The 26,637-nt window shown below is 56.8% G+C and overlaps 1 protein-coding gene across 3 annotated transcripts in view; it reads right to left on the bottom strand.

Moving 5' to 3' along the window:
- MGAT5B (alpha-1,6-mannosylglycoprotein 6-beta-N-acetylglucosaminyltransferase B) overlaps positions 1–26,637 on the bottom strand; it is a 65,080-nt gene that overhangs the window by 15,727 nt on the left and 22,716 nt on the right. For 2 of the 3 annotated variants that reach the window (XM_082705316.1, XM_082705315.1), the window contains 8 exons: positions 24,558–24,673; positions 24,004–24,077; positions 22,919–23,089; positions 21,989–22,153; positions 21,101–21,270; positions 6,665–6,796; positions 5,163–5,296; positions 1,710–1,840 (listed from right to left, as the gene is read on the bottom strand). In XM_082705316.1, the coding sequence (XP_082561442.1) occupies positions 1,710–1,840; positions 5,163–5,296; positions 6,665–6,796; positions 21,101–21,270; positions 21,989–22,153; positions 22,919–23,089; positions 24,004–24,077; positions 24,558–24,673 (1,093 nt within the window). The remainder of the gene's footprint in view (positions 1–1,709; positions 1,841–5,162; positions 5,297–6,664; positions 6,797–21,100; positions 21,271–21,988; positions 22,154–22,918; positions 23,090–24,003; positions 24,078–24,557; positions 24,674–26,637) is intronic. The other variant, XM_082705317.1, reaches the window with a different exon arrangement.

Raw genomic sequence — 26,637 nt, 5'->3', positions numbered from 1 at the left:
CTCTTAATACATGTGATGTTCCCTCTGATATTTTGCTTCCTTTTAAAAGGCTTACCGAGACTCCCTAAGTTAGAAAAAGACAAATATGGCATGATCCCACTTCTAGGTGGGATCTGAAAGATTGGAACTTGTAGAAACAGCAGAACGGGGCTCAGAGTGTGGAAATGGGGAGAGGTTGGTCAAAAGGACAAACTTTCAGTCGTATGAAGATTAAGTTCAGGGATACCATGAATGGCACAGTGATTGTGGTCAGCAGTACTGTACTGTATACTTGAAACTTGCTGAGAGAATAATAGGTCTTCAGTGTTCTCTGCACACACACGTGTGCATGTTTGCCCGCACATGCAGGGGTGACTGCGTGAGGTGATGGTGTGTTAAGACAGCTTGATCACGATAGTCATTTCACAATATATGTGTGTCTTGGGCCACCATGCTGCATACCCTAAGAATACACCACTTTCCCTGTCAACTATACCTCAGCAAGGTTAGGAAGAAAACCCCAGAGCTCTGAGCTCATCTCATGATTTATCCACAGGCTGCGACGCGCCAACTGAGAAGTCCCACATGACCCCCCCCCCCCCCGTGGCCCTTCTGATGTCTGGCCTATTTCCTCCAGCAGCAAGGGTGGGTCTGCCTCTCTCCCGTCCCTCACTCCTGCCCCCTGGGCCACATGCTCTCACAAAATAGCACCCAGGCCTGAGCTTCGAGGCCTCCGTTCTGGGGACCCAGAATAAGACAGGCCTCCATTGGCACAAAGTTCACCCAAATGCTCGCTCTCATCCCAGCTCCTGCTCCCAGGAAGACCCCCACCATCCTGCCTCCTCTGTTTCTCTGCCACCTGGTCCCCTGAACACTGGGGTGCTCGGTCCCAGGAGGTTCCCCTCATCCTTTTCATCCGGCCACCTCCGACTTCCTCCAGTTGCCAAGACCAGAGCAAAGATGTCTTTTTTTGGAAGGACTTTCTTTCAGGTCTCTTACAGAACAGTGTTGCTCCCGGCTGTCACAGAGACGCCTGAGCTAGAGATAAAGCCTTTCTCTTCCCAGACTTTGTAACCTCTCGCTCTCTCGGGGCAGTGCCTTAGCCTTCTAGTAAAAGCAGACACAGTCCGTGCCACACCTTCCCCAGTGCCCTGGGCTCCCGCGGCAGCCTGCTCCTTTCGCTTCACAGGAGAATGACCTCTCATCCCTCACCCTGCAGCCCGTGGGGTCAGGGGACAGCCTACCGAGAGCAGAGGGGAGCAGGAGGAGCGCGTGGCCAGCAGGCACCTTACCTGGAGCTGCCTCGTTCCCGGGAAGGCACAGAGGAAAGAGGAGAGAGAACAGGTCAGTGAGCAGTGAGCACACAACCTCCCACACGGGCACCGCTTCTCCAGGGAGCCCGCCCCGAAAGTGGGGTTCTGCCTCCTGCACTACCTCTCAGCCCTCAGAGGCCCCAAGTCTAGCCCAACCCCCTTGCCGGGCTCTCAGTGTTTATCGATGCGGCCCTAGGGAGGGTGGCACATTAGGTCACAGTCCTTGCTAAAGGACATCTGGGCTTGTTGCAGAGAGGTGGGGGGGGGCAGGTTAGCAGCCCCCTGGCTGGGTCTCTTCAGTGGCAATTAGGGACCTCTCTTTTCTGACCCGTCAGTGGGCACATTTCGGAATCGGGAGCCGGGGGTGGTGGACAGAGCCAGGTCTTGGAGGTGGGGGCTCCTGGGGCCCGTGCTTACCTTCCAGATACTCGCTTCCTTGCCGTACACCACGGCCATGTTGCTGGCCTTGCTGCCTTTGATGAGCTGCTTCTCCGTCTCGTTGAGCTCCTCCGACACGAAACCCATGAAGGAGTTGTCCGGGGTGTGAGCTACAGCCAGACCACGGGGTCAGGAAGGGGGCTGCCGCACAGCCAAGGCCATGCCCCGGGTCTCCCTGGACCGGCCCCGTCAGAGGGGGCCCCATTTGGCAGGGATGGGGACAGGGGGCTGGCACAGGAGGGGGAAACTCACATCTCAGTGTCCCCAGCCCGGGCATCTCCTGCTCCCAGAGACTGTCACAAAGCCTCAAGCCGAGGGAAAGCCTGGAGGTCATCAGGCCCCCTTGCTTGTAAGCAGACAGGCACAGTCAGGGCCCTGCCTCCATCAGAATCCTCTGAGACTGGCTCAGGCCTTTGGCTTCTCCCCTCTTCTCTCACTGCCGACACCCATCAGCAGAGCCTGTGTTACCCAGGTGGGAATTCTCCCATCATGATGTCCCGGCCCGGGGACCACCCGCTCTGTCCTGGCCCCCATGATCTGCCGCCTGCCCCCATTTCTGCCATTCTCTTGGCCTTGCCTTTTCTCCTGGGCAAGGCTTTCAGATTGAGGTCAGACCAGGTCCTTCTGCACAAAACCCTGCCGTGGTCCCCAGAAGCTAAGGTCCCCGCAAGTCTACAGGATCTGCCCCCACCGCCCCTCTGACAGCCTCTCTTCCTCCCTCCTGAGACCTTGCTGGGTGCACTCCCTCTGCAGATTGCTTGCTTTCAGGGTCCTGCCAAGAGGTCCTCCCTGGGTCTGTCACCCTCTGTCCCTCACCTGCCATTCACCGGCCAGACATGGTCTCACATATCTAATTGATCATTCACTGGTGTCGGAATATAAGCCCCAGGAGGGCAGGGCCCCTGATTCGCTCACTTCTGTGTCCCCAGCACCGGGGAGAGCCTGGTGCACCAGCTCATGAATGGGTGGACACATTCTTCCTTCCCTACCTCCAAGTTTTTGCCCCTGCTGTTCCCTCTGCCTGGAGGGCTCTCCTCCCTTTCCCTAGATGAGAAAATGCCCTGCACGGGGTCTGTGCCCTCCCTCTGTGGCTCCGCTCCCGAGCTTCTGTCTCGGCCGCAGGAGAGCCCACACTGGGTAGACGGGGAAGCAGGTCTGCTCATGGCTTCCTTCCTGGACTTGTGTATCGTTAAAACTGGCAAGCCTCTCTCTTCCTTTTTTGTTCTGTTTCTTTACTTTATTCAATCAATTAAAATTTTCTGAGCACCCTGATAGGTTCCAGGGAGATAAGGGTAAATCAATCAGTGCCCCCTTTTGAGTGGTTCATAATATCTCAGGGTGGAATTAACGTATAAGCAAATAACTTTAACACACTTCAACATACATCTTTATAGAATTAGATTTAAAAGGTATAAAAATAGAGGCGAAGGAGCAACAGCAAATGAAGGAATCCGTGGAAGTGGCAGGAAATGAAGGAGATCTTTGGACTGGGGTTTTGGAGGATGAGTAGGAGTTTGCCAGTTTGGAACTCCACATCCAGTGGGCCCTACTCCACGTAAGTGCTCATTTTCTCAGTGTAGATTACTGCAGAAGTCTCTTACCCCTTTTCCTGCGTCCCCCACCTCTACCACTGCCCCTTTGGCCATCTGTAATCTCCCAGAATAATGTGCCTCAAAAACCTTTCTCTCGGGGCACTTGGCTGGCTCAGTCGGTTGAGCATCCGACTCTAGATTTCAGCTCAGGTTGTGATCTCAGGGTCATGAGATCGAGCCCTGCATCGGGTTCCACGCTCAGCATGGAGTCTGCTTGTCCCTTTCCCTCTGCTCCTCTGCTCCTCCCCGCCCCCCATTGCCTCTTAAATTGATAAATAAAATCTTAAAAATAAACAAACAAAAAAACCCATTTTCCTCCATGACATTCCCCAGCTCAAGAACCTACAGTGATTCTTGAATTATGGTATTTGGCATAAATTGAGGAACTGGTGCTCGAAGACCCCTACCCTCTGCCCCGGGTCCTCCATGTCCCTCTTGCCAGCCTCATAGCTCGATGCTCGCCTTGCAAGTCGGATAACTGCCAAGCTCTGTGCCCACCTCTGCTCTCTGCTGTCACATAAGCTGCTTCCATAGCCTGGAGCATCGCCCCCCCAACTGACCGCACCTCCTTCCCTCCAGAGTCGGGTCCCCCAGAGAGCCATGTGACCTCCGTCCTCTGGGACTCAGTGCCTTCCCTGGGCTCCAAAGAACCTGCCCACCTCCCCAACCTTCTGGAATCCAATCAAGTCATTACTTATGGGTCCAGAAATGGTATCTGCCTCTAAGAGGTCCTAGAACCTGCGGAGTAAGACAAAGCAGGACCCTAAGCGTCCCGCAGAGGCACATTAATTTGACAGGCTAAATAAAGACCAGATTCTTTACTTCTGAGCAAGTTCCTCAGGACCCTGCTTTGTTGGCTTCATTTAGACACATCCTAACAAAAGGTGCTTATCTGGCTTTCTGACCCAGAGCCTTCAAAGAGCCACAAATTAGATGTGCAGGACGCTGCTGGAGGCAGATATACTGTCGGCAATTAAATGTGACAGCTGACAGCCTCCTGACGAGGAGAAAAAGCACCACATCAAACAGTGACAGGAGAAGGGGCCACTTAGCAAGGGCACCTGGCTCCGCACACCTCTGCTGTCCCCAAAGGCCAGGCTCGCGCACCACGGAGAGAGCGAGAACTGACCCTTGGCTGCCAAGAAAGGATTAAACCATTTGCAGCGCACTGCACGTGCGGGTCAAGTCAGCGCACGTGTGCGTTTTAGAGACTCGTGAAAAACAGCTAAAGCTCAGCTCTAAATGGCATTCCTTGCCTGACGCCCATGGTCAGAGGGTTTCCGCAGGGGCCCCAGCCCCCAGCCTCACTCCTCAGCAACCCCAGTGTTGGTGCCTGCTGGAGCTCGTGCATTTCCAGAACCTTCCAGTTCTTTCTGCATCTATCTCCACTTATCTGTTCCCTCCACTTAGAAGAGCCTGGCCGTCCTGCCCCTTTGCTGCTCCCTCGAGCTCTCCAGTGTACCTCTGGCCTCTCTTGCTATAAGGTCACCGAAACCTTTTTGTCCTGGAAGGTGCACTCAGGAGCTCTCTGAGCAGTGTGAGATGCTGGAGGCCAAGGCCACGTCCTTCCATTGGCGGAAAGGTCGCCACGTTCCTCCTAAGCCGGGCTGGAAGCCCCACCACCCCAGCTGCTCCCCAGACACCGCAAGAGACTTCCTTTCTGGCTCACACACTTGCCGAAGGGCAAGCCAGACTTTCCTGGAGTGGGTAGATGCCTGGGCCAGCCCAGGAAGGAAAGCAAGGAGACTCCGCCTCCTCCCAGGCTTGAGGGAGAACCTGAGAACCACGAGGACACACCGTCTGCCTCTGACCCCACCCATGCCCTGTGGCCAGGACTCACGGAACATGGTCATGAACTGCTTGGGGTTGAGGTTCCAGTAGCCCCAGTTGGTCCGGTAGCCGTGCAGCGTGGCGTACTCCTCGTGGTTGTATGCGGGCTCTGTCCCGAAGGTGTCAATGACCCGGATTCGGCACCTGCTCCCCGCCCGGGGGTGGGCGGTGCATGAGGAACCAGGGTCAGTAACCTCTCGTGTGTCTCTGGGCTGGGTTGCCCCAGCGAGGGCGCGGTTGCCAGCCACAGGCCCGGTACTGCAGTGTGTGGTCAGAGCCAGGGCCCAGACTACCTAGCTGTGTGACCACAGGCAAGTGCCTTAACCTCTCTGAGTCAGCTTCAGCGTCTGTCACGTGAGGACGACAACAGCTCAGCTGTCTTGGGGTTGGGTGGCGATGCCTGAACCATGGACTCCTCACTCAGAGACTTATTATTATGGCTGCCCCAAGAGTGCCTAGGAGGGGGCAGTGCCTGGAGCGGGGGTCCCCCGCCACCTCAGGATTTGCACTTTCCTGAGCACGCTGCAGCAGTAATTCAAGGTCACAGCCCCCCTGCCCAAGAACTTGGCACCTCCAGGATGCCCCTGGCCTATCTGGGCTGCGACGCAGAAGGGCAGGGCCCTGGGGGACCAGCCACTGCCATCTCTGGGCAGGCAGTGCTTTGACGTGTCCTCTGGGATGAAAGCTCCGCCACCTCAGAGGCACTTGCCAGCTGCACAGAGGCTCTGTCTCTGCCCCCAAACCTCTCCCTCTATCCATCTCACCCCCGGGTGCAGGGGCCCGAAGGGAATGGCGGAGACTCGAAGAGACCCCGCCCCAAGCAGCCCCAAGCAGCCTCACGTCCTTCCCGGTGACCCAGAATTGTCCACAGACTGCTGAGGTCAGCACTATTCCCCTGGAGAAGGGGTGGGAATGGGAGGCGGCGGCCCCGCGTGCGTGAGGAACACGCATTAATAATAAAACCAAGAATACCGCCGGTCATTTTTTTACCTAATGAAATCGTGCAGGGTAGTCACGGGCTGGAGCGAATGTAGGAAAGAGCAGGGCTCTCTTTGCTACATTAAACCCCACATCCTGCTGACTGCAGAGACCGGGAGAGATGGCACCGGCCTTCCTGCAGACCCGGGGAGGGGGGAGGGGGGAAAAAGGAGGGGTGCTGAGACCCCAGGAGCCAAGGTCACACCAGTCGAGTGTCCCATTCCTTCCACTCTTCCCTGCCGTTCCCCTGCACCCCTGCCCAACCAGGTAACCTCTGAGCCCCGCCCCAGCCTGCCCTGTAACCGAGGGGCACTGAAGAGACTCGCACTCTGAGCCAGCCAGGAGGCAGAGCTCCTTGGGGGAAGGACACTAATGGGGGGGGGGGGACAGAGGCAGGGAGAGCCTCCTGCCCCCCCCCCCACCGCAGAACCTAGGATAAAGCAGTTCCCCCATCCCGGGGGGCTAGCCAGCAGGGTGTGAAGGAAGGCCTCCTATGGACATGGGGCAGGGCACCACCCGCCTACGCCCTCCTACCGGTACTTCTTGAAGGACAGTCCCATGTGCTGCTTCATCTGCTGGAGGCCATGGTAGTCGGTGTAGATGAGGTCGAAAGGCAGGGGCATGGTGAGCGGGCAGTTCCCCCGGCCTGGCGGCACCCCTAAGTTACTGAGAGAAGAGCCCTTCAGAATCTGAGCCCCAGGAGGACAGCAGAAACCCACCTTCCCCAACCATCCCTGAGTCTGGGGCTCCTGGAGCCACCCCAGTTCTTATAGCCCAGGATAAACATGGGGGAGGGGGCACTGTAAAGGAACGTGAGGATAACACATGAGTGTTGGCAAACTTGGAAAGGAAGTGAATGGGGTGGCCATGTCCAGTTGCCTAGGTTTCTCACTGCACAACAAACTCCAATAAGAGCAAGTAGGACTGAGATCCAGCCTGGGCTAGTTTCCCAAGCTGTACCCCTGGCCTGGGCTACCTGCCAGGTGGAAGGAGCACCTTCTGTAAATTTGCACAAACGTGCTCCCTGCAGGGCTGGGTCCGCCCAGTGGGGGCACCTGTATCTAGGGTTCCCAAGTTGCCATAAATGCTCGCTATGGTGCTTAGAGCCGGTTCAGTGTCTGGAGCAGAAAGCCCTGCATCAGAAGACAAAATTCTGCTCTGCTGACTGGCTTGTGGCCCAGGGAGATGCCCAGTCCTGCCCCACAGGGTCACCCTGCTGGCCAGACCATGTACGCAAAGGTTTTCCTCTGGTGACCCAGTGCCATAACCCCCATCCAGGAACTCAGGCTCGGAGCAACCAACCCTTCTGAGGGGATGGAGGCATTCAGACTGCCTGAGCCCCTGAGCCGGGCAGGGAGTAGAAAAGCCCGCCTTTCTTTCGGGACCCCACAGCAGCCACCCACCTCCCCTGAGTTCTTATCTCCCTTGGATTCGTGGTCCAGATGCCTGCGCTGGACGGCGTCCCAGAGACCTCCCAGTGAGCCCCTTCAGGATCCATGTGAAGAGCAGACTCAGGCCGGGTAGGTGAGGAGCTCGGACAAAATCATGGGCTCATCAACAGCAAAGGGCCACGATGGGTAAGCTGCCTGGGTCACATCTTGGGCTCCTGGAGCCCGTTCAAGCCAGGTGGAAAACTACCAGCCTGGACGTCTATGTGCTCTGTTTGCTCACGCTCTGCAGGTCATGACCAGGGGCTGGGGCGGGGGGCGCTGCACACACTGTCCCCCGAGCACAGCGAAGTTTATGGGAACCGGATGGCAAGGCTATGATGGAAAGACGGCAGGGGAGGCTGCATGTGATGTGTGATGGGGACTGAGGTATCAAGGGTCTGTGCCCTTGAAGGGTACAGGGGGCAGGGGCTGTCCCTGTGCCTGTTCCCCACCAGCCAGCGTACCCCAGACTCAACCCAGCTCCCCCCGCCATGTTAGAACCTTGGCTGCTAAGTACCTAGAGGAGAATGAAAAATCCTAATAACCAGAGTCTCCCATTTCTCATCTGTGTAGAGAACACTGGCCAAGGGCGCCCTCCCAGCCCGTCCAGCTCTCATACATCCCCTCTCTCCAACCAGACCACCCCACGGGAGGCTCAAAACCAGGACTTCGAAGGCAGGGCAGGCTTCGTGAGAATTTTTTTTTTTTTTTTTTTTCCCTGTGGAAATACCCAGAAAGCAAAGGAGAATGAGCAGACCGCAGGGGTCTGGAGCCACCACAGGAAACCGCTCCCACAGCCTGGAGACTCATGAAATATGTGGTGGCATTTTCAAGTGGAACAGACTTTGCCTTCTACTCTGTAGGACAGCCCTACATCCGTATTCGAGCCTGGGCTTTCTCTCGCCCCCACAAACTCCTCTGGTAAGGCTGATGCCCTACAAAGAAGCCACATTTTTGCTCTGAGCTACAAAAGCTCCGGTTATAGACAGACACTATCCCCTTCTCCCCACTCAACGGAGAGCCATGGGCAGAAGGACAAATGATTCGCTGTCCCTTCCTTGCAGGAACCAGGAGGGCGGTGGCTGCCCCTCCCACGGGGAACTGGGGCCTGGGAAAACTGGCCAACAATTCCGAAAGCACCAGCCATTAGGTGGGTCCGCTTGCTGCCACCTGCACGGAAACAGGCCTACTTTCCCACGTTACATGTCAGGCCACGTGTCCTGGTGTGGTGCCGACAATATCGTGCAGGCTTCCTCCTGCTGCTCCGTTACTGCCCACAGCCCTGGCCTCTGCCCCAAACCCCAGGACCACTGAGAGGCCAGACGAGCAGCTCTCGCCTGGGACAGAGTCTGCCCAGATGTTCTAAAGTATCTGCCATCATCTTCGCCACCCTGGGGGCTAAAATGTTGAACCCGGGAGCCAGGCTACAGGCTTTCGGTTTAGTAACTCGTTCAATCCTTCCATCTGAGCGACCACCCTATAAGATGAGACCCATTCTTATCCTGTTCCACTCTTTCCAGACGAGGGAACAGAGAGTTGGTAATTTACCAGGATTGCACAGCCAGGAAGCCGCGGAGCGGGGACTGGAAACCAGGCAGCCGGGCTCCGGAGCCCGCACTCCCGTCCGCTAGGCTCTCCTGCTTCCCTGGGCTGGCCAGGCGGCAGACAGTGGGACGGTGGGTGGTGGGACCTTAGTGCCATCCCCGGAATCCGAGCCCCAGCTGCCAGCAGAGCCTGGGCTGCGGTCCCAGATCTGTGGCTAACCCCTGAGGGCTCACAAGCTTCCTGGAGTTTCATCTTCCTCCTCAGCCACAGACCAATAAAAACGGCTCCTGCAAAGGGTTCCCGGTAGGATCGACTGAGGCAAGGTGAGTGAAAGTCCCACTAAATATCATTTCCTCTTGTCATCCGTTCTGCCTCCTGACCCTCTGGGCCCGGCCACTCCTTCCTGACCCCCTCCCCCCACGCCACCTGCGCACACATCCCCCTCACGTAAGGTCCTGTCATCTGTCACCTCGAATCTTGAGATAATTTCCTCTCTGCTCTGTGTCCCTCCAGTTTTGTCTCTTTCCTAGAGAGACCTTTCCACAACGTAAACGTGGTTTTAATCCCTCTCAGATGACTCCGCACCTCCTGGATCTTGCTTCCTCCTCTGGGAAGCCTTCCTTGGTCTCCTGGGCAGAGAGACATGCAGCCCCTGCGCTCACCCACCGCTTGCTTCAGCCCCCACCCTGCACCGTCCAGAGTCACCCCCTTACCACTGGGGGCCCATGAGGACAGGGCCAGGGCATCTTTGAAAGGCCAGGGTTGGGACACGACTTGTCCCAACAAACACCTGCTGTGTTCAGAAATGAATGAACAAACCAACAAAGCAGATGAACCCCCTTAGGAAGGACTGGTTAAAGGCGGACGATGTGGCCAAGGGCAGCATATCCAGAGAGAGACAGCGGGTAAGGGATGCTCAAGGCTGATGGCTGTCTCAGCTCTTGGCTCTTCGGGGGTGGGGGGCAGTCTCCTGGGACACCTCGGGACAGGGACACCAGTGCTCCCGCTTGCCCTGCAAAGCCATCCCGCAGGAAGGAGAGGAGACAGAACACAGCACCCTTCCCAGGGAGAGTTAGGGAGGGGGCGCCTGGGGTACCCAGCTCTAGAAAACTAGGGTTTTCCATTTAAGGCGACGTCAGTGGGGAGAAGCACCCGCAGCCGCCGCATCCCTCTGGTCACAGGGACGCGGAGCCTGCTGGGAGGGTGGCGGACAGGGTCGGCCGCGAGGAGGGGAATGTGGTTTCCTCACTGGTGATTTCAGCTCGCATTTACGGGCCATTTTATGCTGAGTGGTTGGCTGCAGCCGCAACATGAGCTAAAAAACGCCGTCTCCCGACAGCCTTCAGCCAAGGGTGCCCATGGAAGGCTCGGCTGGACATGTCCGCCTTCTGTGCGGACGTCTCAAGAGGTCCCCTCTGGATGGTTCCTTCTTTCCAATGCCAAGTTCCTCATTCCCCTTTGGACTCTTCGCCCAGGGCTGGGTTGGGGGCAGAGGGGACATCGGGGGGCCTCCCCAGCCCCAGCACACCACAGGGCCACCGGGTGGGTGAGTGTGGCAGGGAGAACCAGCGGCTCGCCAGGCGGGGACCTCACACGCATCCACCTGGCGCCGCCCACTACCCTACACCGTGCTTGGGAAGGATGGGGGTCTACGTGGAATTGCCAAACTGAGTGGCTGGAATGTATCTCTAAATGTCCCCAGGCCACCTGCGCGGGAGCCTGAATATAGGATGAAAGGGGTAGGGGAGGGGGGTGACCTCGGGAAACCGGGCTTTTCTACAACACACCTGGTTATCATGGGTCCGCCACACCCAACCCCAAAATGCACCCACAGCAAGCACCCTGGGGTGAGGGGCATTGGGGGGTTCATGTTTAAGGGGGACAGAGTTCCAGTGTAGGAGGAGGAGAAAGTCCGGGAGAGGGATGATCGCGCTGGCTGCACAGCCTCGTGAATGTACTTGATACCACTGAACCGTACACGTAAACGTGGTTAGGAGAGTAAATTTTGTTATGTGTATTTTGACTATATATATTTTAAAAAGCCAAACTGTTCACACGCAGGGGCCCGTGCCCCGTCCCACAGGACATGCCGTGTCCCTAAGGAGCCCCTGGACTCCCAGCTGGCCAGAATGTAGGGGGCCCAGCACATAGCCAGAGACGGGGAAACTCAGATACTCTTTGCTAAAAGATCAAAAGGTAGGATGGGTAGATGGGACGAGGAGGGAAAACCACAGTCTGTGATCAATTGAAAGAAAAAAAAAATTCTTCAGAGCCCCCTGGGCTGCTCAGTCAGTTGAACGAATGTCCGACTCTTGATTTCGGCTCAGGTCATGATCTCAGGGTTGTGAGATCAAACGCCGCATTGGGCTCTATGCTCAGCAGGGAGCCTGCTTGGGATTCTCTCTCTCCCTCTGCTCTTCCCCCTGCTCGCTGGCTCTAACATAAATAAATAAATTGTCAAAGAAAAAAGAAAAAGAATCCTAAGCAGGGAATCAAAATGCTGGGTTTTGGCACAACGGAAATCACTCCTGGGCTCCAGCACGAACTTGCTGGGTGGCCTTGGCCAGACGTCAGACTGTTCTGGTGTCCGCCTCCACTCCCATAACATGACGCTCGGACGCATCTCCATGGTCCCTTCCAGGCTAAAAATGCTCTGATTCTATTTCTCCCTGTACCTTTGGTCTGTGGCTGGAAATAATCTCTCCAGGTAGTGCTCAAATTCTGGAACAAATTATTCTCTCTCTCCCTCCCTCTCCACTCTGTGTGGGAAGGACCTAATTAAAAAGAATTCTCACCAAGTGCTCAGAGATCCTTGGCTCCAGGTGCTAAGGGCATACTGGGGTCCTCTGCTTTCCTCGGCCCATCTCATTGCTGGGAGCACACTGGCTGCAGCAGCCCAGGACGTTTCGGCCTCCGCGGGCGCCCGTTATCCCTCCGACCCTGTCCAGCACGCATCTCCTGAGCACGGAAATTGCGCCCATCTCTCTCCCATGGCCTGTTTCTGGAGCAGACCCTGCCTCTGCCCAAGAGCAAAGGGCACAGAAAGAAAGAGGCCCAGAGAGCTAACTGGGCATCTCAGGAAATGCTCCGGAAGAGCAGCCGGGATCACCAGAGAGAGAGGAACCCCGCTGTCCTGCAGCGGTTTCTTGCCTCCCCTCGATGCACTCTTGCTCTCCAGCAGCCAGAATGTGCTCCATGGTCAAATGCCACAAAGGAGCAAGGGCCGGAGGTTTCTAAGAGAGAAACACAAGGAGCAGCCTCCCTCCCAGCCTACACTGGGACCAGTGTCCAAAGCTGACACTTTCTTCCCCAGCATTCCTTCCTACAAAGCAAACTCAGGTCTAAGAATAGGGCCGCCGCTCCCAGGAGAGCTGGATGAAACCCCAGATTCCCTCCAGCTGCCGGCACAGCGGCACAGCGAGGATGTGGTCAGAGAAACAGGAACACATCCCTTTGGCTGTTCCCGGCCTCCTTCCTTGCAGACTGGCCCCAATTTACATAACGAATATCCAGGGAAGGGAAGCCTGAGCGCAAAGCAAGCTTCTGTCATCTAAGCTACGCCTTAAAGGTAGCTGGCCGGCGCAGGTTACCATCCAGAGAGCTGATGGCTTCCGATGCCCAGGCCGGCCCGGAGGGGCTGCCTCGTCACTCCGCTGGGGCCTGGGCATGGAGATATTAATTTCCAGGTCCTCAGGTGATTCTCAGCCCCAGCGGCTCTCCCGATTCTATCCAGTTTCACACAAACCTTCCTCCTGGAGGGCCCAAGAAGGGGAAGGTGCTGCTCTCGATGCCACTAGAACACGGCCCGTGGGAGATGTGGGCTGAGAGACACAGAGCTGGGGTGCTGGACACCTACTTCGGGGGGCCCAGGGGCCTCTGGGGGAAAGCTTAGGAAAGAGGGGTCTGGCTCCCAGGAAAAGACCTTCCTTTCACCAAAGCCCCTTTAGGAGTTCAGAGAGGGATGGAAGGAGCCCTGGGGGCTCACGGGTACCACCCTGTGCCTCTGCCAACTTCCCCGAAATAAATAAGCCCCAGGCCAGTCCATCTGGGGCCAAGCGGCCGGGCTTTGCCCATTCTGCTGGGGCTTCAGGCTCCAGGAAGCCCATCCCACTGTCCACCCACGAGCCGCCGCCTGACACGATCTCCCCTTGTCAGCAAAGACTGACGAACACTGGACCCCACCCCCATCGTGGGAACCCATCGCCCCCAGGCCTTGGAGACAGGTTCTTGCTTCCTCCCAGGACAAATCCCACCTTGTTACCTTCAAGGGCCTCAGAAGGCTGCTTGTGCCTCGTTTCTTCCCTCACTCCCCACGGTCCTGCCCACCCCACCTGGGTCTCCTTTAAACATCTTTTCCTCTGCAGCCTTCTGGCCCCGGTGTGGACCAGGCCGGAGCTGGGAATGGTGCCCGGGCCGCGGCATCAGTACAGTCCCATCTGCTGGCCAATGTCAAGCTTTGGTCAGACTTGTCACAAACAGATTCCTGCTCCCTGTGGCTCAGCGCAGCATGGGGGAGAGGCCAGCACGGTGCGGGGGGGCCCACCGCAGAGGTCCCCCACCTTCCGTGGCGTTCAGCAATGCAGACCCTGATGCCACTACACAGGAGATTAAAGCACCTCCTTGGATTCCAAGGAAGAAGAGGAAAAAAGGAGTCGGGTGAGGGGGCAGAGAGATTTTTTTTTAGCATAAATTAAGCATTTGCCTCTCCTGCTGCTGCTTGGAATGGGTGGCTGGGATGTGTGGCAGGGACACCAACCCACTGTTTGCAGAGTCAGCAAAGCACCAAAACATGCTGGATGGGCTCATCCTCCCTTCTCCTCATCCGTGTACTTCATATGTTATAAAATGTTAAGAGCACCCAGAAAATTACGGAAAATAATATAATGATAAATGAATACCTCGTAGTCCACTTCCCAGCCTTGTCAAATCTTACCGTTTTGCCATACCTGGTTCAATTCTCCCCCCGCCCAATGGGTGACACACTACAAATCCGGGTGGAAGCCCGGGGCTGTGTCTGTCTTGTCTCCGCCCTCCGCCTCACTCCCTGCAGATGCTGGGCACCTGCCACACCCGCACAGGGCTCTGTTCCTTGTCCTCTGCGGCTGCCAGGCATCACGCTACCCCAGTTCTGAAACCTCAGCAGCTCCCTTCTCCGGCTCCTTCCCGCGAGCATGTAAACATGCCCCCGCACTCTCCCACCTTGAAAGGTAAACAAGAACTGAGTCCCCCACCCCCAAGTCCTGACCACAGCACCTGGGAGTGTGACCTTACTTGGAAAGAAGGTCTTTGCAGATGATGAAGTTAGGATGAGGTCATTTAGGGCGGGTTCTAATCCAGCATGGGGGTGTCCCCACGTGGGAGGGATTAGACACCGAGACAGACACACAGGGGGGACGGTGGCCCCCTCCTCAAGCCCCCCCCCCCCCCCCCCGTGAGAAGCTAGGAGAGGTGTGGCGCCCGCAGGCTCTCCGAACCGCTGCAGCCAGAGCAGCAAGCCAAGGCAGGCATCTGGGGTCCACAACCCTGAGACGATAAATCACACAACTTTGCCCTGTGCTTCTCCTGTCACCTGCCTCCAGGCCTCTGCTCCCCTCACAGCCAGGTTCCCCCGAGGCCGAGGCAGAGGCCTCTCATCAGCTTTGCTCCTACCTCAGAGGCCCTGCTACTACCGATGGAGCTGGCCTCCCCCTCAGCCCACAACCCACCCATCTCTGGTGTGTGTCCCTACAACTCAGCCAAGATGGGTCTTTCTAGGGTCAACAATGACTTCCACGTGGCCTAATTCGCTGGGCAGTTTTCAGTCCCCTTCTTGCTTCTGGTCAGCAACTGACATCACAACCACACTCGCCTTCTAGAAGCGTCGTCTCCATTGGTGCCCATGGCTCCAAGCCCTCCTGGAGAAAAAGGTCCTGGAAGAGGAGACTGGGGAGTAGCCAGGAGGGCTTGGAGCCTGGTTCAGGCCGGTCTAAGCCAGTCCCAGCCAGTGGCACCCTGAGGGCCCCCGGCCTGGCTCTCAGAGGGCTGGGCTGCACAGAAGACAGGGATGCGATCCCCGCCTCCCTCATTCCCCAGGGACCCTCCCCAGTATTTCCCTCGGACAAACAACACTGATCGCATCAAAAGGCCAGAGGACCGATTTCTACCCGGTCCCCATGCTGACAGGCACGAGTTTTCCCTCCTCGTCCTCTTATTTAAACATCCTCCTCTCAAGCTTTCATCATTGCCAGTTAAGTCAACTAATTTTCTACTAAACCCAATTTCACTCATGGATGGAGGAAGAACTCAGTAATTTTTTCCTCATGCCATGTACTAGTAATGATGCTTGAAATTATGCAAATAAAATTAATGAGCACCGCTGGTTCTGGCCAGGCAGGAAGGGAAAGGCTTCATTTAAAATGCCCACTGTGGATGGGCATTCAGAGGACCCAGTAGGGGAGCAGCCGACAGGGGCTCCTGCCGAGCCTCCCCTTCCCCCAGCGAGTGCGGTGGGCGGGGCAGGGCTGTGACTGCCCGCCCCCCAGCCCCGCCCCCTGCAGCCCCGCCCCTGCAGTCCCGTCACTGAGCGCATTGCTCTCGCCGAAACACCTTGCAGCAGCAGCAAAGCCAGATGGGGGCTCTGTGCATTGTCCCAAACATCACTCCAGTGAGCTGGTTAATTAAAACACCAGAACACGAGGAACAGAGAAAAGCGGCTCATGCGTCCAGCCTTGTTGCTTAGTCAGTGGCAGAGACATCTGCCGTGAACATCTGTGACAAACGACAGCACACGTCCGAGCGGCAGCATCTCCGTCCCGCTGCCTTCCCCTGTACAGGTCATTTAGCCAGACCAGGGAGAGGCTTGTCACGGAAGCCACGCTGCGACTCGGAACTGGGCTCGCCTTCATGTCTCATTGACCTATTTTCCAGTTAACCTGGTGCTGCCCGCAGGAAACGGCTTCCTAAGGCTGGGATGGGGGCTCCGGGATGATTCTCTTCTTCCTGCAGAGCCCACAGCAACGCGATGAGTGCTCAGCGGGATTTCTGCCCGTGACCCCTTTGCAAGCTCAGAAGGTCACTCTCTTTTTGTAAGGTGCTTTGTGTCCCCCAGAATTCATGTCAAGAGTCCTAACGCCTAGTGTCTCAGGAGTGTCTTTATCTGGAGACAGGGCTGTTAAAGAGGCAATCAGATTGAAATAAGGTCTAATGACCTGATCCATTACGACCCACATGCGCGTAAGAGGAGAGTTGGCTACACACGTACACGGAGAAAAGGCCACGTGAAGACGAAGGCAGAGATAGGGATGACGCTTCACAAGCCAGTGAGCGCCAAAGGTCACCAGCAAACCACCAGAAGCCATGGAAGAGTCTGTGACAGACCCTCCCTCACCGCCTCGGGAGGACAACCCTGCTGACACCTTGACCTTGAACCTCCAGCCCCCAGACTGTGAGACCAGAGTGTGTCAGACCTGTGTGCGGTGCTTCATCGCAGCGGCCCTAGCTAACTGATACACAACTGTGTCGAAATCTCAGCTGCATTTAGACAGCGTTGGGCTGGTCCTGGCAGAAGGAGCCTGAGGAGCTCACAGCCCTGGCCTCCATCTGTCACAGGGGAGAAGGACATCCGAGAAAGGGCATGGGACACAGTGCATTCCGGGTCAGCAGGTTCCCACCTGATGCCCTGGGTGAGGCATGAGAGGCCCACTATCTGGGCCACTTGCACGGGGTGCCTCCTCAGCCCACCCCTGCAACCGAGGGGATCGTGGGGGCTTTCAGGTATGCAAATGCACGCTTGGGAGGAATCTACACACGCTTTCTACGAGTCTTCTAGGGACCTGAGCCTTAACCCCAGGCCCCAATCCTGCACTCAGGACCTGCACTAGAGACACAGACGACAGCTCTTGTAAACAAGCCAAGAAGGCCGATGTCCCGACCCCACAGCAGCCCAGACGCTGGGGGTGGGGGATCCCAGGGGAGACTTAGAAAGGCCACAGCCCCAACTTTTCCACTTGTCAACCTTCACTGCTCATTAGATCACATGGGGAGCTTTGAGAATTGGATACTTGGGCCCCCACTGCAGACCAGTTAAACAGAGACACCAAGGGTGGGCCCCAGTGTCAGTAAGTTTTCTAAGGCTGCTCTGCAGCTGGAGGGATGAGGGGAAGGGGTAAGAATCCCCACCTGAAATGTATCCCAACCACAGCAGATGCTGTTAATTTTGTAGACACAACTGTATTATGTCTCCTGGGGAAGGTGGTTTCTCTTTTGTTTTTATTTTTTAGTTGTCTTGAAATTGTTTCTGATAAGAGATTTAGAAAGCCCCTTCAGGAGGCTGTTCCCTGAGGTCTGTGGGCTGTTTACAACACCCCTGCCCTGTCTGAGCAAGAGCAATTTGCCCGCACTTACACCCCACCGGGGACCAAGGATGGAGCTGTCCGGACACAGCCCGGGGCCTGCCCATGTGAGAGCGCAAGTCAGAGATGAGGTAACGTCTCCCCGGAGCCCCTGCTTCTGGGCATTTCAGATCTGTGTGAGCCTGGCATGAAGTGACATGTTGGCGGGAAGATATGGAGTCTCTGTGGGTGTGTGAGTGTGTGAGTGTGTGCTGGCCTTTGTGTGGTGGTGTAGGCCTGTGCACAGGGATGCACGTGTGTGTGCGTGCATGAGCTGTGCACAGGTGCGTGGGTGTGCATGTGTGGTCATACATGGGGGCATGCACACATGTGTATATGTGGGTACCCGTGTGTTCAGTAAAAGAAAAGCAGCAAGAGGGATTTCAGATCTTGGTCCTTTCCACAAGGGCCTCGCTCTTGAGACCTCGTGGGTGCAGTGACCCCCATCCTCACTGCTCTGGCCCCGTTATGAGCAATGGCTGCCTCAGTAAACACAAGCTCGGGGCCACACCCCAGAAATGGCCAGAGGAGGAAGTGCCCTTGGCAGGGAAGGACCTGCAGTGAAAGCCGAAACAGGAGACACCCCAGCATGGGTTGGGAAGCTGGGAAACTGAGTTAATTCCCATCTCTTCAGGAGACTTGTCGAAAACCTGCTCTCACAGAGGGACGGTTCTGTCCGTGTGGTTGTTGGGCTGTCACAAATGCGTGGGAGAGGCCTTCCCTCAGGGAGCAGTGAAGGAAGGAAGTTCTCACGTCTCTGGGCCCAGAAGATGCATGGCCAGCAGGGAGCAATCAAGCTGAACGCTGATGGACAAGCATGATTTCCTCTAACCTTAAGGCAGGTCAAGGTGTCAGCAGTGCCGATAAGATGCTCCACACTCATGGGGGTCTTTGTGTATGGCAGAGCCTGGGATGAGGAGTCCAGACAGCCCTAACCCCCCAGGAGTCTTCCCACTGCATCCTGGGGGCTCTGGTGACCTAGAGGACATGTGCCCCTGGACCCTTGCTTGCTGCTCTGCCCTAGGCAGGTCTGGTTCATGGCTACCCACAGCCCCTGACTGTGCCATCCACAAACTGCCCAAGACTTCTTTGACTTCCCCGACACTGGTCCCTCTTCTCTTTCCTCCTCCTCACCCCCACCCTATCTGACTTTCCTGTAGGAAGCTTCAAGGCCAGGCAAAGATGCTTCTTTTCATCATTTGCAAACACTGGCAGCATTCTGCTCCACAGTGTTGGTGCATCTGCATCCTCTGTTCAGAGGGAGCTGGGGGAGAGCAGCAGTGTGTGCTGGCGGGTGACGAGTGGGCACACTCAGCTCTGATGTGGCCTGCACAATGTGAAAAGCTTGGTCTGAGGACAAAATGCCACCAGGGTAAGACCCAGAGCAAGGGACATGCAGGTTCCCTCTCCCAACGCTGAGCTGCTCATCTACAGGTTCAGCACCAGCACATGGGGACAGCGCCCTGCCCAGTTCCTTCCCACTCAGGGAGGGGCCTTTCAGCCAGATTTTGCAGGACCCGCCACGGGCAGTTGCTATTCCCAGGTATCACCTCGTCCCCCAGAACCTGCTGCCCCCAACCTGGGATTGTGCTTCCCAACACTGCTGCAATGGAGCAGCCCCCTTGTTAGTCCCTGTCGCCTTTGCCCCCTTCAAAGTGGATCCTCTATATACACTGTTCCTCTCTGAAGACACTTTGCAACTTTCCTAGTTCTACTGGAGAAGTGCATCAACCTAAAAGAAGGGCTCCAGTGGTGTGAATTGCAAGCCACAGGAATAAAAATCTTCAAACCATAAGGTCATTTAGCGGCCTCCCCTAATGCAATACAGTGGGTCCTAGTACTGCCTTCTGATGGAGGTCATGAGAAGCACCACTCGAGTTACTGGCAGACTCCAACTCGCAGGGGGAAACTGCAGAGGCTGAGTAGCTGCCCAAGACCAAGTTGTCAATGGCTTTGTCCCCACCAACATCCTCTTCTCTCCAACATTCCTATGCTACAGAGCATTAGCATTTGTGGCCAGGACAAAATGCTGATCAGAGAGAGACATCTAGAACCAATAGACCATCAAGATGATGGGTGGGCTCTGGACAAGAATCACATTTTAGCTTGAAATCCACCCTTAGAGTAAGTTAATGGACTGATGAAGAAAAGTCAACTTGTAGGTGACAATTCTGGGGCCTTCCTTAGTCATGCCCAATGAGAAAGAGGCGGTAAAACACAAAGCACAAACCCCTAACCATGAAGAAAAAGAAAAAGAAAAAGATCAATAACTTTGATTACATTAAATTAAGGCCTTCTATTCCTTGGTTGGCGGGGGCTGGAAAACAAAGACAAGCCACAAATTAGGAGAAGATTCTTAAACAGGTAAAAGTTGCATGGGGCTTATAACCATTTGTATATAAAGAACACCTACAACTCAACAAGAAAAACAAACCACCCAGCAGAAAGGTGGGCAAAGGACATGAATGGGCATTTCATCAAGAGTAAAGGACAAGTATATGGCAGACTGCTCGGCCTCACTAGCTGTCAGGGAAATGCAAGTTCAGAATATAACAGATCATGACATGACTTGACACCTTCAGTTAAGAAGTATAATGATCCTACATGTGGGAGACAACATAGCCACTGGGAACCTCCAAGTGGTGAGGCTAAATTGGTGCTGTGACTCTGGCAAACAATTAGCATTATCTTATAAAGCTGGATTTTCACACACCATTAGTCCCAGAATTTGGTAACTTAGTCTATACTGAAGAGCAACTCAGTCTCTACCCAAGAGAAATTATAACACAGGTAACCCCATGTACAGGCGTGTCTACCACAGCATCACTCAAAATAACTTACAAAAAGCACGGGGGAAATATACACAGTCAGGAAAAACTGAAAAATAATGATGGACCATCCAAATAATGAAATCTCAAACAGCAGTGAAAATGAATAAAAGAATTACATGAACAACAAGAATGAAACTCTGAAATGTAGGAATGGGTGAAGAAAGCATGTCTCAAACATCACATACAGCAGGTGCCATTTATACAAAGCTCAAAGCAAACCAAAATGAAACAAAACCATATACTGTTTATGGATACCTGAGTATGTAAAACACACCCACACCCACACCCACACCCCACACACAATCCTACCCCCCTCATCACCATCTCCTACCCCCAAGAACATCAGGGGGACTCTGGAAAGGCAAGTTTCGGGGATGGGACAGGCATTACAGCCCACTTCACCACCCCCCAAGTCTTATCAGCTCCCAAAATAGGTCCAGGAAGGAGCCGATTTTAAGAGGGAAACCCCGAGGCTGTACCACGCCCACCGAGATGACAGAGAGGACGCCTTCTACATGACATGGCTCCATTCCACAAACCAGTATTTGTCAGCCCCTGAGTGCAAACACTGGGGCACCTATTCGCCCAAGTGGAGAAAAGGACCTTTGAACAGCGCTGGGCAAACATGCTTCCTTGGTGCCTCCCAAACACGACGAGGCATCAACATGGAGGAGAAGGGAAAGAGGAATGTCACTATCCCCAGTACACTAGGAAGCCTCCCAGGGACCTGCGGGTGGAACAGGGGCTCCCGGAGGACAGGTCCCCCTTCCTTTCCTTCCCTCCCCCGGCACTCACCTCTGCAGCTCCTTCAGGGACACTGTGATCCGCAGGCCATGGCCCAGGACGTAGAGAGTGGCCAAGATGTCTGCCCACTGCACCATCTCTCCCAGTGGCCCGCCCTTTAGCACCCTTGGGCTGAACACATCACCAGACTCCTCCGTCAGGAAGCCGATGTGAACAAGGATCTGGGGAAAACACAGGGTCAGCGTGAAGGAGCAGCAGCATTGCCCTGCCACCCCCAGGGGGACCCAGCCAGCAGTGGTCACTGTCTCCAGGCTGTGCCTGGGCAGACGCTTCCTGGCACCAGCAGGGGAACCAAGAGGCAGAGTGACCATACTGGGCGATGGGGGTCAAAGTGAACAAGATGGTCACATCCCGCCCTCAAGGCGCTTACGTTCCAGATGGAAGAGGTAGACAACAGTAAACACAGACAAGAGATAGTTTCATGAAATGATAGGGACTCTGAAAGAAATAAACAGGGTGATGTGAGAGTCAGGTGAACATTTATCGGATGGATGAATGTGGAGGAATACATGGGTAGATGGAGGGTTGGGTGGCTGGACAGGTGGATGGACGGACCTGCAAACCCCCCCAAACAGGCTCTGTTATTCCCAATATCCCAGGCAAATGACATGACTTTTCTGCCTGAAAAGAACAAGATGTCTACAGAATGCAGAACTCCTACGTGGTGGAGGGGAGGGTTTGTCATTCTACCCCAAACCTAAAAAGGGCCAGGGGCCACCACATGCATCTATCCTGACTCTGCCTCCCTCACCCCAGCTGAAACTCAAACTCAATAAAACCTTTTCAAGGGCAGACCTGGTGCTCGCTTGAAGGCCTGGGGCCCTGAACTCACTCTAAGCTCTCTGAGTGAGGCTCCCTGAATGCACAGAGAAGCAGTACCTGCTTCTGGTCCCTCCAGACGCTTCCCAGCTTCCGTGCCAGCCGCTGGGCAGCCAGCGCCCACTGGGCCGTGAGCCGCTTGGTCCGTTTCTTCATGAAGATTAGAGACTCCTTCCCACTGCCCATCAGCTCCAGGAGGTGGGACAGGTTGCTCCGGAAAACTGCCTGGAGGGGGGCCCAGACCTGGGTTCTTCAGCCCTCAGACCCAAAGCCACAACACCCCCATCACCTGCTGCTCTGGGAACAGGGGCTGGCACGCTCCCGGGAGGGTGCGGCCTACTCTAGCTTCTCCTGCCATTTATAAAGGCCCACAGACCCCCACAGTTGGGGAGCCCTGCTCTCACCACCCAACACTAGCCGCCCGGCCAAGCCGGTCTGTCCCAGTCCAGCTCTGGTCATCCTCCTGTCCCGAGCCCTTTGGGGGTGGCCAGTAATGACAGTCCCCAGGCATCTCAGCTGCTACATAGAGACAGCAAGGGTGGTGGTCAGAGCTGGCCCTCGGACAGCAGGGAGGCCGGGCCACCTTTCAGTGGAGCTGGAGTAACAGGACGCCTTGAACTAACTGCACTCCCCAGACCTCAGACCTCAGACCTGCCACCTGTTCAGTGTGGTTGCATAAGGGACTGCTGGGCACTTTCAGTACAGATAAAGCATCTGGAAGCCTTCCAGGAGCGACACTATTGTTACTATTATCCTAGCCTGTTTAGCGGTGCCTCCAGGGCCCCAGCTTGGCCCTTAAGCTGGCCAAGCTTTGCAGCATCCCCAGAAGGCTGGCAGGCTGGGACGCACCCCCCCACCAGGCACGGCTGGCCGGCCTCATTTTACCGGGGTCTAAGAGCTCCTCCTGTTGTCCCTTAAGGATGTCCCACCCAAGCAGGCCTGTTGACCTGTCCACCAGCCTTCACAGGCCTACCCACTTCCCAGGCCTACCTGGACTTTGGGGAGGGGCTTGGGGGCCATCTGGGCAGCCGTCTGGTTCCTCCAGGGCAGCGGGGGGCAGAACCACTCAACCTCACTGAGGTAGATGAGGAAGGAGCACTCGGTGCCGTCCACCCCAAAGAAGGCATAGCAGGGGTCAGAGGTCCAGCGGGCACGCATCCACTGTGGAGAGGGCCAGCCTAGGCGAGGGTGCTGGCACAGCCCCACCCATGCCCTTGGCAGGCTCTTTGCGGGCGTGTCCTTGGGGACCCACGGTCCCTCAGGACAGGGCCTCTGGGACACACATTAAGAATGCAGGAAGGCCCTTGCAGAGAGGAGAGAAAGACCAGAGCCCCACGACCCGGCCCTGAGTCCTGGCCACTGAGAACCCCGAGAAAGCCTGAGCAGGACCACTGTCCCCCAGGCCCAGAAAGAGGAGGGCCCCGGAAGTATAAGGCCAGGTGGTGACAGACTCAGGGAAAGCTCCAGGGCAAACAGTGGGAGATGCAGCAGCTCGGGGCCTGGCTGGTCTCCAGAGAGTAGGATCCGGTTGAGGCCAAGGTCAGGAGCCCACCCACGGGGATCCCCACATGTCAGCGAGGAAGGGGGGCCCAGGGCCGCTGCCCCACCCTCTTGGGGAGTTCGGAACGGGAGAGGAGCTGGCTTTCATGCCACGGACTGCATTCCCAGATGGACAGACTTCACGCAGCCATGGGCCCCTGGAAGTGAGCCCCTGGGGGAGGGGCCGGGGGCCTTTCTCAGTCCAGCCGGTCGCAAGGATGGGGAGGGACGGGGAGACAGGGCCACTCAAGAGATCCAGTCTGGGTCTGAACTGGCGGGGACGCGGGCCGCTGGAGGTGTTACTAACAGTCTGTTTGCTGTGACAAAATACCGGGAACCCTGAAACGTGATCGTGGTGGGCAGTGCGGGTTGGTGGGCCCCGCAGACAGCCCGTGCAGAGAAGCCCTAAGGCTGGCCTCCGCCAGGGTCAGGGGCTGGGGGCTGGGCAGACATCGCTGCCAGGAGCAGGATCTCAGAGCTGGTCTGGGGCCAGCGCCCCCCGGTCCCCTCTACCCCATCCTCAGCCCAAGCCTCACCTCCACCTTCCCTGAGCAGTCAGGGAACTTGGGGTCACTGGGTGCCTCACACTGGTCCCGCCGGCCTTCAGACACTGTGTGGGGAGAAGGTCAGCATGCTGGGGGCCTCGGGGGAGCCCAGGTCTGGGGGGAAGGGGTTAGCCCAGGAGCCCACACTGCCCTCCCTCCCCTGGGTTTCTCACCTGAGGCCACCTGCCAGGGGGTGCCCACGCCCGGGTTTCCCCCTCTGCCACAGGCCCCTACCTCCCATACGGGCTTTGGAACCAGTGAGGAGCCAGCTTGAATGGCCCAGTGTCTGGATAGGCAGACCTCACGCACCCAGCCAAATGTAACCCTCTTGGGGGGCCCCCGCCTGCTGCTCCCCACATCAAGAAAAATGGAGGGGGCCCCCAGGGACTCCAGGACCTCTGTTCTCACACCAGTCCCAGTCGGGTGAACCCCAAGTCACCCCACCCAGAGCCTGAGGCCGGAGGCGGGAGAGCTATGGCGGGGGGAGGGTCAGGGCCGCCCAACACACTGGCCTCCTGGGGCCAAAGGAGTGCCCTGGGCCGCACCCTTGCTGTGCAGGACCAGGCTGTGACGCAGGATCTGGTCCACCTTCGCGGCGATGTCCGACACGTTCTGGGCGATGGCCTGGATCCGCTCCATGAGGCCAGCCCCAGGGGGAAACCTAGTAAGAGAAGCCAGGGGTGAGCGCACACAGCCCTCCACGGGCGCCTTCCTGGGATGAGGGACGAGCGAGGGCAGCCGGTGTGAGCGCTCCTGGCACCCCCACGCCCCAACCAGAGCGCAGCGACGGCCGATGCTGGGCCTGGAGGTGGAGGCGTGTGCCCCCCACCCCTGCCCGGCTGGAGGGGGCTCTCTAGCACCCGCTGCACACACACGTGCACGTGTCCCAGGCGTGTGTGCACACTCACCCCCACGTGCGTGTGCCCCACGTGCTGGGGGCAGCGACTGAAGCTAAAGCGGGCGGAGGAACTCTCTGGGAGAGCCTGGGGGACCGGCCCGGGACACCCAGGCAACAGAGGCCCTTTCCCGGGCACGGCCAGCTGCCCTGAGCCTGCAGCTCCATTTCCTCCCAGAGGGGCTCCGTCGTGCCAAAATAAATTCCACCCAAAGCAGCCTGGGGACGTGCCAACTATTAAGCCTCTAGTAAATTACTGTTGCGCTCCCGAGTCTGAATTCTCCCCAGGATCTTAAACACATTTACCGCCACAAACATCACAGCCCTCCGCCCACCACCAAGACTCGCGTTGCTTTTATTTTTGGAGAATTTACTTCCTGGCGTTGATTACTACTCAGCTCTCAGAGACGTTTCTGAGACATCACATGCAGGATTTATCTCATCGTGAGGGCCTGTGTCGAGCCGGACCCCGCTCCCCCGGGGGTGGGGATGTCTAAGCGGCCTGCCCTTCCCGACACACGAACTCCGTTCCTTTGATTCGCACTTCACCGTCTGGTTCTGCGCACCTTGTCTGAGCTCCGTCTATCCCCGTACGAGGACGGGGACTTCACTGTTGCACAAAGTGGGAAGCACAGAAGGGAGGACACCTCTTGAGTGGCCTGTCGTCTAGAGGAGGCACAATGGTGACGGTTGCCTGTCCCCTCAGGCCGCCCTCCCCTCCCACCGCTGCCTTCCGCGCGGAGAGGTCAGGCAGTGGCCCCGTCCACAGAGGGTGCGGGAGACAGGAGGTCGGGGGGCGAGGCAGTCATGGGGTGAGGTGGCAACAGAAGGAAGTGGTAGGAAGGGGCATACAAGCCCTCGAGACACACTTGCGTGTCCACACACACACACACACACACACACACACACACAATCCCATAACCGTCTCAAAAAGAAATGAAAACCAGCAGAAGCCGGTATGCCATGACCACAAATTTATTCCCTCTCAGTCCTGGAGGCCGGGAGTCCGAACCCAAGATGTCGCAGGGTGCATTCCTGCTGGGAAGAAGGGAAGAAGCCTCTCCCCAGCTTCGGGAGGGGCCGGCGGTGGCTGGTGGGACACATCCCCCAGCCTCTGCCCCTGCTGTCCCTTGGCCTTCTGTGTGTCCACATTCCCTCTTTCTACAGGGACGCCGTCACTGGATGAGGGCCCCTGATCCAGTGTGACTGCATTTTAATCTGACCTCACCTGCCAAGACCCACTTCCGGGGAAGACCAGGTTCATGGGCACTGGGGATTCAGACGGTGACATGTCTTTTTGGAGGGAGAGCTCAGCTGCAGCAGCCTTCTACGAGATTACAAAGAAGGAGAGCACTCAGAGATGATGCTGCTTTTGCTCAAAACATCCTCAGACAGGAGGAAGTAGGGGTAATTCTCCTTGGTCTTCGGGTGGCTGAGGAACACCGGGGGAGCTCCCAGGCGGGGAAGGAGCGCGTACTCCTCCCAACTTCTAGTCAGAGACCCCAGAGCACAAACAACCCTTGTCAGGGACAAGTGGGAGGTCCTGCCCGGTCCCTGGAGACTTGGGAAGGGACCCTGCTTCAAGCCTTCCTGAAGGGGTCTCTCCCTCGAGGGTCTGCTCTGGCCACCCTTTGGGAGCGAGGTCACTCCTCTGAGTCCCCCATGTGCTGGGACATGGTTGTGAGTGGCCGGCTTGAAACCCCCCAGTGGAGGTCGGGGGTGGGGGGCGG

This window comes from Mustela nivalis, assembly GCF_964662115.1.
Source record: "Mustela nivalis genome assembly, chromosome: 17".
NCBI classification, from domain to species: domain Eukaryota; kingdom Metazoa; phylum Chordata; class Mammalia; order Carnivora; family Mustelidae; genus Mustela; species Mustela nivalis.
The sequence above is the reverse complement of the archived record's forward strand: the minus strand, read 5'-3'. Positions and strand labels throughout refer to the sequence as shown.